A 13,213-nucleotide genomic window follows, 5' to 3' on the forward strand; every position below is an offset into this window, starting at 1 on the left:
AATCGGTGTGTCCCTCAGCATTGGCAGCCAGTAACGTGCAGGCAGCACTGATAGTCTGCGATCACACAGACACATGACCCAGGGAAAGCCTGGCTGATGGCTCATTAAAAGCAGCCATCTTGGTTTTCCTGTCAGGGACATGTAGAAAACATGAAGCTGGTGATGCTGTTCTCTGTTACTTCTCATCTGGATGAATGAATGTTATTAAAAGGGCCCCTCTGTCTATAATGGCAAAACTTTCCAAATGTATCAATTCACTCAGCTTAATACAGTTTATGTTACAGATGTCATCTCACCATCATAACTTAAAAAAAACTGTACATTTTGAAGTCCTTTGATTATCCTTTAATTTGTTTGAATTTTTGGTAACACTTTACATGAGGGGGTAGCAAATTGATAACACAGTTAATACTTAAGTACAAATCATGAACAGGTATAATTACTGTATGAAATGCATGAACTGTTAGGATTGAAAAATGATGAACGAAGAGAGGATCAGTATGTAACTAACACTTAGTTTCAGGTTAATTAACATGCTATTTCCCCTCAAGTAAAGTGTTACCAAATTTCTACTGACTGTAATATTATATTTAACTAAAATGTGGTGTATTGTAATATGGTTAATCTGGTGTGCAGTGGCGTTGAGGCCAGGGTGTTGCCCTGCTTTGTACTGCCTCCCATAAACTCCATGCCTCTACAAAACCCTGTACGCAAAATACTTAAAGGATGGATTCATCTTTGGAAGGATGCATGTATGAATCCTACCACAAGTAGGATGATGCACATTGTGTTTTAACATTCCATCTCGATTAAGATCCCCATGAACAGAAAAATGCTTGGAACACGTTCGATGTCACTCTGTAAGTGGTTGGGGGCATTTAACTCAATGGCTGCAGGAGACATTGTGGCCTCGCTTAGCACTGGGAACATCCTCATTTGCTCTGTGTAAGACGTCCCCTCCCCCCTCCGCCCCCGCCAGGGTGTACGCACTGCAGCCACTGTAACATCCAGGCTGGTGAGTGGCGGCTAATGGCCGCTGCATGCGAACCTCATGCTTTGCTATGGGGTGTTAGCTCAGTTTGCATGCATTAGCTAAGCTACCGAGCTCTGTGTTCCCAGACTGAGATGTTCCTGCTCTAGAGATGGGGAAGTCCCATCTGTGTGATCTTCTACTCAGCTCACCATGACTTATCCTTGTGTACTTGGATGGCTTTGATGGATGCTGGCGGTTACACCTCAGTGACAGTCAGAATAGTGCCTAGTGGGATCTAGGATTCTATCATCGCATACTGAAGACTCTGGATTATGAAGATGTTATTAGAGGCAGAAATAACATTAATGGTAAGCAGTGCTTAGGGGTTTTAGGTGCCAAAATGACTCCAGGATTGAGAGAGATTCTCTGCTCTATTCTCATCCTCACTTCTGGACTGAGAGCAACTGTCTGTTCCACTCTCATAATGACTCAAAGACTGAGAGAGAGACTCTCTGTTTCACTCTCATACTGACTCAAAGACTGAGAGAGAGACTCTCTGTTTCACTCTCATACTGACTCAAAGACTAAGAGAGAGACTCTCTGTTCCACTCTCATACTGACTCAAAGACTAAGAGAGAGACTCTCTGTTCCACTCTCACACTGACTCAAAGACTGAGAGAGAGACTCTCTGTTCCACTCTCACACTGACTCAAAGACTGAGACTCTCTGTTCCACTCTCATACTGACTCAAAGACTGAGAGAGAGACTCTCTGTTCCACTCTCATACTGACTCAAAGACTGAGAGAGAGACTCTCTGTTCCACTCTCATACTGACTCAAAGACTGAGAGAGAGACTCTCTGTTCCACTCTCATACTGACTCAAAGACTGAGAGAGACTCTCCGTTCCACTCTCATACTAACTCAAAGACTGAGAGGGAGACTCTCTGTTCCACTCTCATACTGACTCAAATACTGAGAGAGAGACTCTCTGTTCCACTCTCATACTGACTCAAAGACTAAGAGAGAGACTCTCTGTTCCACTCTCACACTGACTCAAAGACTGAGAGAGAGACTCTCTGTTCCACTCTCACACTGACTCAAAGACTGAGACTCTCTGTTCCACTCTCATACTGACTCAAAGACTGAGAGAGAGACTCTCTGTTCCACTCTCATACTGACTCAAAGACTGAGAGAGAGACTCTCTGTTCCACTCTCATACTGACTCAAAGACTGAGAGAGAGACTCTCTGTTCCACTCTCATACTGACTCAAAGACTGAGAGAGACTCTCCGTTCCACTCTCATACTAACTCAAAGACTGAGAGGGAGACTCTCTGTTCCACTCTCATACTGACTCAAATACTGAGAGAGAGACTCTCTGTTCCACTCTCATACTGACTCAAAGACTAAGAGAGAGACTCTCTGTTCCACTCTAATACAGTCTCATCAACCGGGAGAAAGAGACTCTGTTCTATTCCTGTACTGAATCTAGGCCTGATATAGATGGTTTCATCTTCCTAATGACTCCTGGGTTAAGACAGACTCCGTGTTCCATTCTCATACTGACTCTGGGGCTGAGACTCTGGACTCTCTCCTCCAAAACTGAATGACACTGCAGAAAGAAGGGAGAGCAAAGCAGCTTATGAATTTAATAATGTATGAGAGATGAAACAGCGTCTGGGCCAGCAGGAACCAGGCACAATGATCAGTCTGCCCTCAGCATGGGTGACTGGCACCTGAAGACTGACAGAAGGAAACGTTTCTGTTTTGAGCCATTATTAAATGTTTAAATGTTGGTTAAAGCTGGAATTTCATTTAAGTCACTGGTGTTTGTTTCCCTCCCTTGTGTCATTTGGGGCTTGATGGAATTTAGTAGTCTTCAGGTGCTCACTGTTGAACCTTAGAGCCAGGAAAAGATCTATCTATATAAAAACCAGTTTGCTGTGAGCCGTTGTATGCTGCTTTGGACATTAGCACCTGCTAAGTAGGCAAACAGTATTATTGATGATTAGTAATACTGCCAGCTACTGGTGACATGAAGCTGCAGGCTTTGCACTCCATAATGTGATGTTTCAGTCCATGTGTTTCTCTGGGTGCCTTCATGCTTTTTATGTAGTTCTGAGCTGTGTAATCGTGCCCCGGTGGTCGCACTGGGCTCTGCACTCTGCTGAAACACTGCAGTGCACGCTCTTTCGGTAGCTGGGAGCATGATGGACAGTGACTCAGTCTGACCGAATTTGTGTGATTTCAGCATAATTTGAGCACGGGAACAGGTTTTGTATCATTTCCTTTGCCCTGTGCCAATAAAACAGTATTTCCCTAAAATGGAAATTCAACTGTAAAATGCTCTTAATATTTCCAGTAGAACTGAGACTGGGCAGAATGTTATGTTTGCATTTGGCTTTTCACATCCTCCCCGTGACCCTGTACTGCATATGGAGTTTGGAATATGGGCGGGTTAAACAATTTTCTATCTCCTTGTTATAAGTGAGCTAAAGCATTCAAAATTGTAAAAAAAAAAATGATGGGGCCATTTGTGTCAAATGAGGTAAAACATGCTAAAAGTCAAGTAAGTCAGTGATGTAACACGACCTGTGATTAATTCCTTGTGTGTCGGTGGGACAGTAATGCCAGACGCTGGCTTTGATCACCTGACTGCCAGCCAGAACCGCTTATAAGTAACACTTGTGGAAGGGGCAGAGCTGCGGACAACAGAGGGAGGATTTGAGGGTGCAGTCACGGGCAGCACGGGTGAACCAAATGACTCAGATTGCCCTGGGAATCCAATTTTCAGTTGCGTCGGGGCCTGCTGTGTCTGACGCCATCTTGTCCATGGCGCAGGACACCTGGGGGGGGACTTTGACTTGGCTGAGTATGAGCTCCTGAGCCCCGAGCCATGCGGCACCCCCGAGCCGTGTGATACACCCCAAGCGCGATTCTTCGCGTGCCCCACGCCCCCTGTCACCGACCAGGTGCCCAGCCCCCCCCAGGAGCAGGAGGATGAGGACAGCTCGGTGGGAAGCGCAGCGGTCAGGCTGGCAAAGAGGAGGGCACCTGAGGTACCGCTTCCGGCTGTCCTTGGCTGCTAGCTTGTGAGTGAGGCAACTAACCCCCCCCCACCCAGGAGGAACAGCCCCTAGGGTTCAACCTTGGGGCTTTAGGCCTCTCTCATGTACCACCCCCCAACTCCAGCTGGGATCAGACTCTTCCATTTTGGCCCTCTTCTTGGCCTTTGTTTGGCTGTATGGAGGTTTGCCATTTCCGGTGGTAAAGCCTGGTTCTGTGCAGGCCGCTGTACTCTCCAGGTGAGTGCTGGTTCTGTGCGGGCCGCTGTACTCTCCAGGTGAGTGCAGGCTATGTGCAGGCCGCTGTACTCTCCAGCTGAGTGCTGGTTCTGTGCGGGCCGCTGTACTCTCCAGGTGAGTGCAGGCTATGTGCAGGCCGCTGTACTCTCCAGGTGAGTGCAGGCTATGTGCAGGCCACTGTACTCTCCAGGTGAGTGCAGGCTATGTGCAGGCCGCTGTACTCTCCAGGTGAGTGCAGGCTATGTGCAGGCCGCTGTACTCTCCAGGTGAGTGCTGGTTCTGTGCGGGCCGCTGTACTCTCCAGGTGAGTGCAGGCTATGTGCAGGCCGCTGTACTCTCCAGCTGAGTGCTGGTTCTGTGCGGGCCGCTGTACTCTCCAGGTGAGTGCAGGCTATGTGCAGGCCGCTGTACTCTCCAGGTGAGTGCAAGCTATGTGCAGGCCGCTGTACTCTCCAGGTGAGTGCAGGCTATGTGCAGACCGCTGTACTCTCCAGCTGAGTGCAGGCTATGTGCAGGCCGCTGTACTCTCCAGGTGAGTGCAGGCTATGTGCAGACCGCTGTACTCTCCAGCTGAGTGCAGGCTATGTGCAGGCCGCTGTACTCTCCAGGTGAGTGCAGGCTATGTGCAGGCCGCTGTACTCTCCAGCTGAGTGCAGGCTATGTGCAGGCCGCTGTACTCTCCAGGTGAGTGCAGGCTATGTGCAGACCGCTGTACTCTCCAGCTGAGTGCAGGCTATGTGCAGGCCGCTGTACTCTCCAGGTGAGTGCAGGCTATGTGCAGGCCGCTGTACTCTCCAGCTGAGTGCAGGCTATGTGCAGGCCGCTGTACTCTCCAGGTGAGTGCAGGCTATATGCAGGCCGCTGTACTCTCCAGGTGAGTGCAGGCTATGTGCAGACCGCTGTACTCTCCAGCTGAGTGCTGGTACTGTGCAGGCCGCTGTACTCTCCAGGTGAGTGCAGGCTATGTGCAGGCCGCTGTACTCTCCAGCTGAGTGCAGGCTATGTGCAGGCCGCTGTACTCTCCAGCTGAGTGCAGGCTATGTGCAGGCCACTGTACTCTCCAGCTGAGTGCTGGCTATGTGCAGGCCGCTGTACTCTCCAGGTGAGTGCAGGCTATGTGCAGACTGCTGTACTCTCCAGCTGAGTGCAGGCTATGTGCAGGCCGCTGTACTCTCCAGGTGAGTGCAGGCTATGTGCAGGCCGCTGTACTCTCCAGGTGAGTGCTGGTTCTGTGCAGGCCGCTGTACTCTCCAGCTGAGTGCAGGCTATGTGCAGACTGCTGTACTCTCCAGGTGAGTGCAGGCTATGTGCAGACCGCTGTACTCTCCAGCTGAGTGCTGGTACTGTGCAGGCCGCTGTACTCTCCAGGTGAGTGCAGGCTATGTGCAGGCTGCTGTACTCTCCAGCTGAGTGCAGGCTATGTGCAGGCCGCTGTACTCTCCAGCTGAGTGCAGGCTATGTGCAGGCCGCTGTACTCTCCAGCTGAGTGCAGGCTATGTGCAGGCCGCTGTACTCTCCAGCTGAGTGCAGGCTATGTGCAGACTGCTGTACTCTCCAGCTGAGTGCAGGCTATGTGCAGGCCGCTGTACTCTCCAGCTGAGTGCTGGTTCTGTGCAGGCCGCTGTACTCTCCAGGTGAGTGCTGGTTCTGTGCAGGCCGCTGTACTCTCCAGGTGAGTGCAGGCTATGTGCAGGCCGCTGTACTCTCCAGCTGAGTGCTGGTTCTGTGCAGGCCGCTGTACTCTCCAGGTGAGTGCAGGCTATGTGCAGGCCGCTGTACTCTCCAGCTGAGTGCAGGCTATGTGCAGGCCGCTGTACTCTCCAGCTGAGTGCAGGCTATGTGCAGGCCGCTGTACTCTCCAGGTGAGTGCTGGTTCTGTGCAGGCCGCTGTACTCTCCAGGTGAGTGCAGGCTATGTGCAGGCCGCTGTACTCTCCAGCTGAGTGCTGGTTCTGTGCAGGCCGCTGTACTCTCCAGGTGAGTGCAGGCTATGTGCAGGCCGCTGTACTCTCCAGTTGAATGCTGGTTCTGTGCAGGCCGCTGTACTCTCCAGCTGAGTGCTGGCTATGTGCAGGCCGCTGTACTCTCCAGTTGAATGCTGGTTCTGTGCAGGCCGCTGTACTCTCCAGCTGAGTGCAGGCTATGTGCAGGCCGCTGTACTCTCCAGCTGAGTGCTGGTTCCGTGCGGGCCGCTGTACTCTCCAGGTGAGTGCTGGTTCTGTGCAGGCCGCTGTACTCTCCAGGTGAGTGCTGGTTCTGTGCAGGCCGCTGTACTCTCCAGCTGAGTGCAGGCTATGTGCAGGCCGCTGTACTCTCCAGGTGAGTGCAGGCTATGTGCAGGCCGCTGTACTCTCCAGGTGAGTGCTGGTTCTGTGCAGGCCGCTGTACTCTCCAGGTGAGTGCAGGCTATGTGCAGGCCGCTGTACTCTCCAGGTGAGTGCAGGCTATGTGCAGGCCACTGTACTCTCCAGGTGAGTGCTGGTTCTGTGCAGGCCGCTGTACTCTCCAGGTGAGTGCTGGTTCCGTGGAGGCCGCTGTACTCTCCAGCTGAGTGCTGGTTCTGTGCAGGCTGGACCCAACCTTTAGCTGCTCTTTGCACTGCAGTGTTTCTTTATTCCCGTACGTGCCCTTCACTGTTAACCAGTGTTTCGTAGCAAGGCGTGTGGTTGGCCTGTACTAATGAACACGTCCATGCGAGCATGCCTCTGGGTCCTTTGGCACTGCATTGTGTTTGAGACAAACTTAAAGAAAATACATTTAATTTCTATTCTAGTCCATCGTAGGGAACATACACATATACACAATCATATACTATGGGGAAGTGAGATGTGGAAATTAGCCTAACTGCATGTCTTTGAACTGAGAGGATGGGGTACTCAGAGTATCAGAGGAAATCTGCTCTGGAAGGGAGGGGGAGACATGCAAACACACAGGGCAATCCTGCCCAGGGTAAGCGGATAGGAGATGGAAGGATGGGTCTTTGTTCCTATGAAAATAATTTCTAACACTTAAAGCTTTCATCCATAATGCACTAAAGACTTCATAATGCATTATAATGGTTGGTATAAGAATTAAGGATGCTTTGTACTGCATTATAAGGTTATCTATAGTGCATTATAGATTCATAATGCATAACTATAGATTAAAGCATTCATAATGCATAATAACCATGGGTATAATGTGTAATGTCTTTTTATAAATATTTATAGCAATGTTTATAATGCTTTATGGATGCATTATAATGTGCTATAAATGTGTTCATAGATTCTTATAGGCATGGTATTCTTAGAAACTTTTACCAAATTTAAAAAAAACAACAACATTGTGCTTCAAAGGTATTTTAAAAGTATTTTGTGAAGACTTTGCTTTGTTCAGGAAAAAAAAATGAATTGAGATGAATGAATACAGGGAAAGCTTTCACTGTGGAGAGTCTAGAACAAAGGCTCGATGTGTAGATCTAAAAGGGAACCTTATCATTCTGCCTGTGCTGTGCGGTGGAGTCTGTTTGATTATTAATGCACAGAATAAACCAAGCTGTGGTTATCGTCTTCTCCGGGTTTTTACAGTCGGTGGTCACAGTTCCACAAGACGTGCTCAGCTGTGGTTAATCCACATCTCTCCTTTTTTGTCCCTCTCCACTTTGAACCCCAGCCTCCTCCTAGAGTCCTGAGGCCCCGCCCCAGATCTAAGAGTACCTCGTCTCCAGACAGCGACACCATGTGACAGTACGAGCCACCGGACGCTGGCAAAGGAAAAAAAAACAAAAAAACTCCCAGATCGCTTAGCTGCCTTAACCGAAGTCTGAAGAAAACGGAGGAGGATTGCAGAAGACCGCAGCCGGATCTGATCAGGAATGAGCCAAAGTAACGACGCGTGGTTTACACGATACTCAGTTATCTGGAGGGTGATCGTCTCAGCGGGCCTCCCATAACTCACCTCCTATTCACCTCCATCATTTTGCTTCTCTCTCTATGTCCGGCCTCTCTCTTAAAACACATTACGTAACAGTACATTTTTGCGGCAAAGCCTTATGCCATACACTTTAATTTATTTTGGCTGTAAGCAATGTGGGAATGACCATAACACATACGAATAAGTGGCTTGTCACATCATTAACGGTGACATTTCTGTGCTAAATGGTGAGGAATCCAATATAAGCTTATATCCTGCATTTTGAAAGCATTACAAGAGGCGCTGTACCAGGAGTGCTGGCTGTGGAATTTAAGAACAGAAAATGGTTTGCAAAAAATTATATGGTATGGTATAATATGTTCTTTTTTCTGTTATTATCCAAAAATGACAGTATAACATTTAGGGGGAAACCTATCTAGCTAATACCAGAGAAGTTAGACTGAATATAATACAATATAATATAATAAGTATGAGAATAAAGATGTTTAAAAGTATATAAGGATTAATTAACTAAAGGAAGAGTTAAATGCCTGCGATGGATTGGCACCCCATCCTGGGTTGTTCCTTGCCTTGTGTCCATTGTTTCCAGGATAGGCTCCGGACCCCCATGACCCTGCATAGGACAAGCAGGTGTAGAAAATGGATGAATGAAGATTTAAAGGCAGGAAATATATTTTATGGCTAAGGTGTGTGTGATAACTGTGCTGATGCCTAGTTAAGGACCTTCTAAACAGTTAAACTTCACAGTGATCGGATATGTGCCACCTCAGCAAATCACATTTGAACTTGAAGGGTCTATGTTTAAGACTTTAAGCCTATTGCGTGAGAAATTGCTTTATTTACAGCTACAGTGAATATAATGAAAATGTAGAAATTTAGTGATGTTGAAGACTAGCTCACTTGCAAAATATCTGGCACTTAGCACTCTATATCTGAAGTTCTGTCTATGCATCATTGAACATAGCAGAAAATATTTCTCAGCTCAGAGACACGAATACGTGATTCTGATCCAAAGCCGCCATGCCATGCTTTCAGAAAGCCTGCATGCTTGTGAACACTAAGATTAATAAGGTTTTCTCCTCCTTGGTCCCTTACCTCAGTCTGATGAGCAGAAAAAGGTAAACACCCAGGGGCAGACTGACGCCATGATATGACGTACATTCATAGTTTAACAGTGTGTAACGCTACATCATTTAAAAGAACTTGGGCATAACCAAAATGAAGTAAAATCAGACAAAGAATGCAGCAGCTTCTATCCTGGCTGAACAGAAGTATCAGGACTTCCACTGGAATATGACAACACTGAGGTTATCTGAGGATTTAGCAGAGCGAGGAACCTGCTTTTAGCTGATTTGCTGCACGTACTCTCGGCCTAGTTGAGCATTTGAATCTTTCCGGTCGTCTGTTCTGAACTTACATTCTGTGGGAGGTGTCATTTTTCTCTTTTAAAAATGTTTTCAGACAGAGATAAATGCCTGCGACTGATTTTTACGAGTAGATTGCACTGGAAGGATTAAAAGCCGTCAAAAACTGCCCGCACGGGATCACGCTAATTCTTTTCCTCATTTCAGATAGATTCATTTGGGCTTTCAAATTCAACATAATACTTCAGCTGACCTGCCTAAGTGCTGAAACAGTATTGGATTGACTCAAAAATATACATAAACACTTGTTTGGTTAATGCATGCATGATTATTAACAAGAGCAAAATTACAGTTTTCTACCATTGAGAAACAAATTAAGAATAGTAGGAGTATTGTCAGCAGCACTACAACCCACAAGAGCAATGAAATCAGTCCTTGGCTGTCCTGGAATTCATCAATAGATAATTTGCTGAAACTAATGCAGTTCCAACACTATGAAGGTCAGCGTTAAACTTTTCGGAGTCTTTTACTGGCAGATAGAATATTGACAGAGGAGATGGACCAAGGACCACAAGGTCTTTCTTTAACCGCCAAATTGAATTTAGTGCTAGTTTGTTAAATAAACATTCATTTGTAGGTGTTCATCAACACTTCAACTTTTCTGTACATTTCTGTGTTTAGCACACACTAGCCCTCAACCACCTACGGTGATTCTAGTTTTTGCCATGAGCAGTGACGTAGATCTATGGCAGCATAGCAGATGTGTGTCTTACGGCATGGAGATTGAAACTTTAATGTGAAGGAGCCAGTAATATACTGTGTTGCACTAAATGTAAATAATTTGTGGTAGGCTGAGCATGAGCGCATCTTCACTGACTTTGAGATAAGGCCACGTTTCACCTGCAGTTTAAAATTGGCTCATACTGAACCAAATGACAATACTCAAGTCAAATCCCAAGGATGTCCTATACAAGAAAGTGATACATTATGAAATCGTTGGGTATGAATATTAAATCATACTGTGACACAACTAAACACCTTTGATATGGTAATTAATAAAGGGAATTAAGAAGGTGGCGCTTAAATGTTAATAATCCAAACTAGCTGATTACATGATAAATAATAATCGAAATAAAGATGGATCGCTTCCTTAAGACTGACAAACATATATTGAGAGACACAGAGTTTTTACCTGAATGTACTTCAGATAAACATCTTTCTAGGTCAGTATGTGTTTATTTTAATCAAACTGTTAAATTGTTGACTTGTAGCACTGCCACTGGTTGTGTTTTTAAAATGAGTTGCAGTATTACTTAATGAATAATGCTGTGTTGTAGGTGTGACTGTGTTTTGTGATACGGTCAACCAGGAAACACACGCAAGGCTGATCAATAATTGTGAGGAGTGTAGTGAAGCGAGTGAGTCACATCTCGGCGGTGACCGCGTCAAGGGCGTTATGCACCCCCGCCAGCTGAGGCACAGTAAAAGAAGGCTCACCGCTTTCCTGTGTATATATTACAATTATTTGTAAAGTTTGTGGTTCTTAGCATAAAATGCATGCATTTTTTTCAGCAGTACCATCGTATGTGAACTATATTTGATGGAAAACAGGACTCTGTATGTCTGACAGCTTTCTGTGAAAATCTGTCTTAAGGTTTGTTTTCGTGGATCTTCCCATGTTTCTGGTTTCCCTCTGGCTCCAGGTTATCTTCGGTTTTGAAACATTTGTCATATTTTGTCTGGCTGGCCAGAAATTTTGTATTGAAACCCATTAATGTCCCCCCTCCCCCTCTGTTCTCAATCCCCCGTATCTTAGCACTGTAGCATAGGAAGGGTAGAGACTGTGAGAGTTATGGAATGGATTTCACAAAGTGCTTAAACTGTGTTATAAATATTCCCATTTAAAACCTGTTTGTCAGCCACCACCATTAAAAGGAAAGATGAACTTGTGTCTGGGATCCTGTCTTGTCTTGTTATGCCTTCGCATAAACTTCACATGATTAATGCTAACCATACACTAGAACATAGACTCACATCTAAAGACAATGTGTCAATAATCACACAATGATTTTACAATGACTGCGGATCTTGCAGGGTCACTATTTGTAAGATTGCAACTCGATTCCTATTAAGAATATTTCCCATAATGCTTCTGGTGGAAATGTACAGGTAGAGAAAAACATCTGAGCGATGGAACAGAATTCTGTTCCATTTTGGACACAGTTGCTGTTGAGCGTACAATGGTTCGCTGTGGAAAAACAATGAAAAAGAGAAGACACTGCAGAATGTGGACATGACCCTGATTCCATGAGTGGGGATGGTGAGGCCTGACCGTCCTCTACAGTATGTCTGTTTACTCTACTTGAGATCCTGTAACTGCTTTGCTATTTCCTGCTTAGTGCTGGCAAGAGCACACCTATCGGTTGTTAACAGTGTCTACATCACAGTTGGCATGATTCAAGACTAAAGACCCATGATAATATTAAACACCATTTATATATACTGGAATGTCATGAAAGAAAATGACTGACTTAAGACGGCTATGCTGACCACCGTACACAAAACATTTGAGATGATGTGAGTACACCACAACTCTAGCAAAACTCTTATGATTTTATTACGACACTGGAAATTTGTCTGTGACAGTGGATTGCTTGAAAACTCATTTGATGGAAGGCCAGCAATAAACAACGTGAGCGCAAAGTGAGCACTGACAATGTCTCTCACTAATACAGAGACACATTGACACTTACTATGAATGCTGCAAGTATAAGAATCCACTACTATCACTGCAGTCCACGAAACACTTAATAGCCCAAACAGCCTCATCTTGCTATTGTCATGTTTGGGTCCCTGTATGTACTATGAAAGACATGAGATTTTAGAAAAAACAACTTGATGGTAAGAGAATGGAGTTACATACAAATCCCAGAAATTTCGTGAGCACGATTAGTTCATTATTAATATTATATTCACTATTTTATTCACTAATTTATTCACATTTTTATGCCTCTGCAAATCTGGCCAGTATGAGTAGCTAGAAAATGGATGGATTTTCAAATATATTTTTACAGCTTTCTAAGTAAACTTTAGTAAGTAACTTAAAGTTCAGCAATTGAACAACTTAATGACTAGCAACACTTCTGTCAGATACTTCAGTATAAATGACAGTGTTCAGTCCATAAATTCTAAATAAAAACTGAAAGTGATCCTTCAGCCTGTCCTTCCAGAGAGGAAACCAGTCAGAGATGCAGCATAGAGGCCAAGGCTGAAAGTGAGGCTATGTCGGGGGCTGAGACAAGCAAAAGCATCCATGACTCAGCAGCCCCCCAGTAACTGCACAAATTAAACCTATTACTCTCAGATCTACAGTACAAGGAAGCACTTGATAATTAATTGATGAAAGCTTTTGTTTGTACACAAAAAAAACGATCTTATCAGAGAATTTATCAAAGTTTCATCATTGCTCTGAACAAAACTGATAGCAACCATTGTAGCCGCTGGACAGTATATAATTGCATGTAGGACTACATGTTTTTTTTTTTACTAAAATGGCTCCAATGGAAGAATGGTAGAGTGGTGGCTAGCAGAGTACATGTTACACTTTGGGGACTGACAATTTAAATCCCAATTGTGCTGTGTGTGTGAAATTAGCACATTAA

The 13,213-nt window shown here is 45.4% G+C and overlaps 1 protein-coding gene across 3 annotated transcripts in view; it reads left to right on the plus strand.

The window, feature by feature from the left end:
- The window catches only part of LOC125704944 (receptor expression-enhancing protein 1-like), a 29,277-nt gene extending 17,777 nt beyond the window's left edge, over positions 1-11,500 (plus strand). For 2 of the 3 annotated variants that reach the window (XM_048971114.1, XM_048971116.1), the window contains 3 exons: positions 980-1,015; positions 3,813-4,030; positions 7,927-11,500. In XM_048971114.1, coding sequence (XP_048827071.1) covers positions 980-1,015; positions 3,813-4,030; positions 7,927-7,998 — 326 coding nt within the window. In that variant the 3' untranslated portion in view covers positions 7,999-11,500. The remainder of the gene's footprint in view (positions 1-979; positions 1,016-3,812; positions 4,031-7,926) is intronic. The other variant, XM_048971115.1, reaches the window with a different exon arrangement.
- Positions 11,501-13,213: the final 1,713 nt, after the last annotated feature.

This window comes from Brienomyrus brachyistius, chromosome 12 (assembly GCF_023856365.1).
Source record: "Brienomyrus brachyistius isolate T26 chromosome 12, BBRACH_0.4, whole genome shotgun sequence".
Classification (NCBI taxonomy): Eukaryota; Metazoa; Chordata; class Actinopteri; order Osteoglossiformes; family Mormyridae; genus Brienomyrus; species Brienomyrus brachyistius.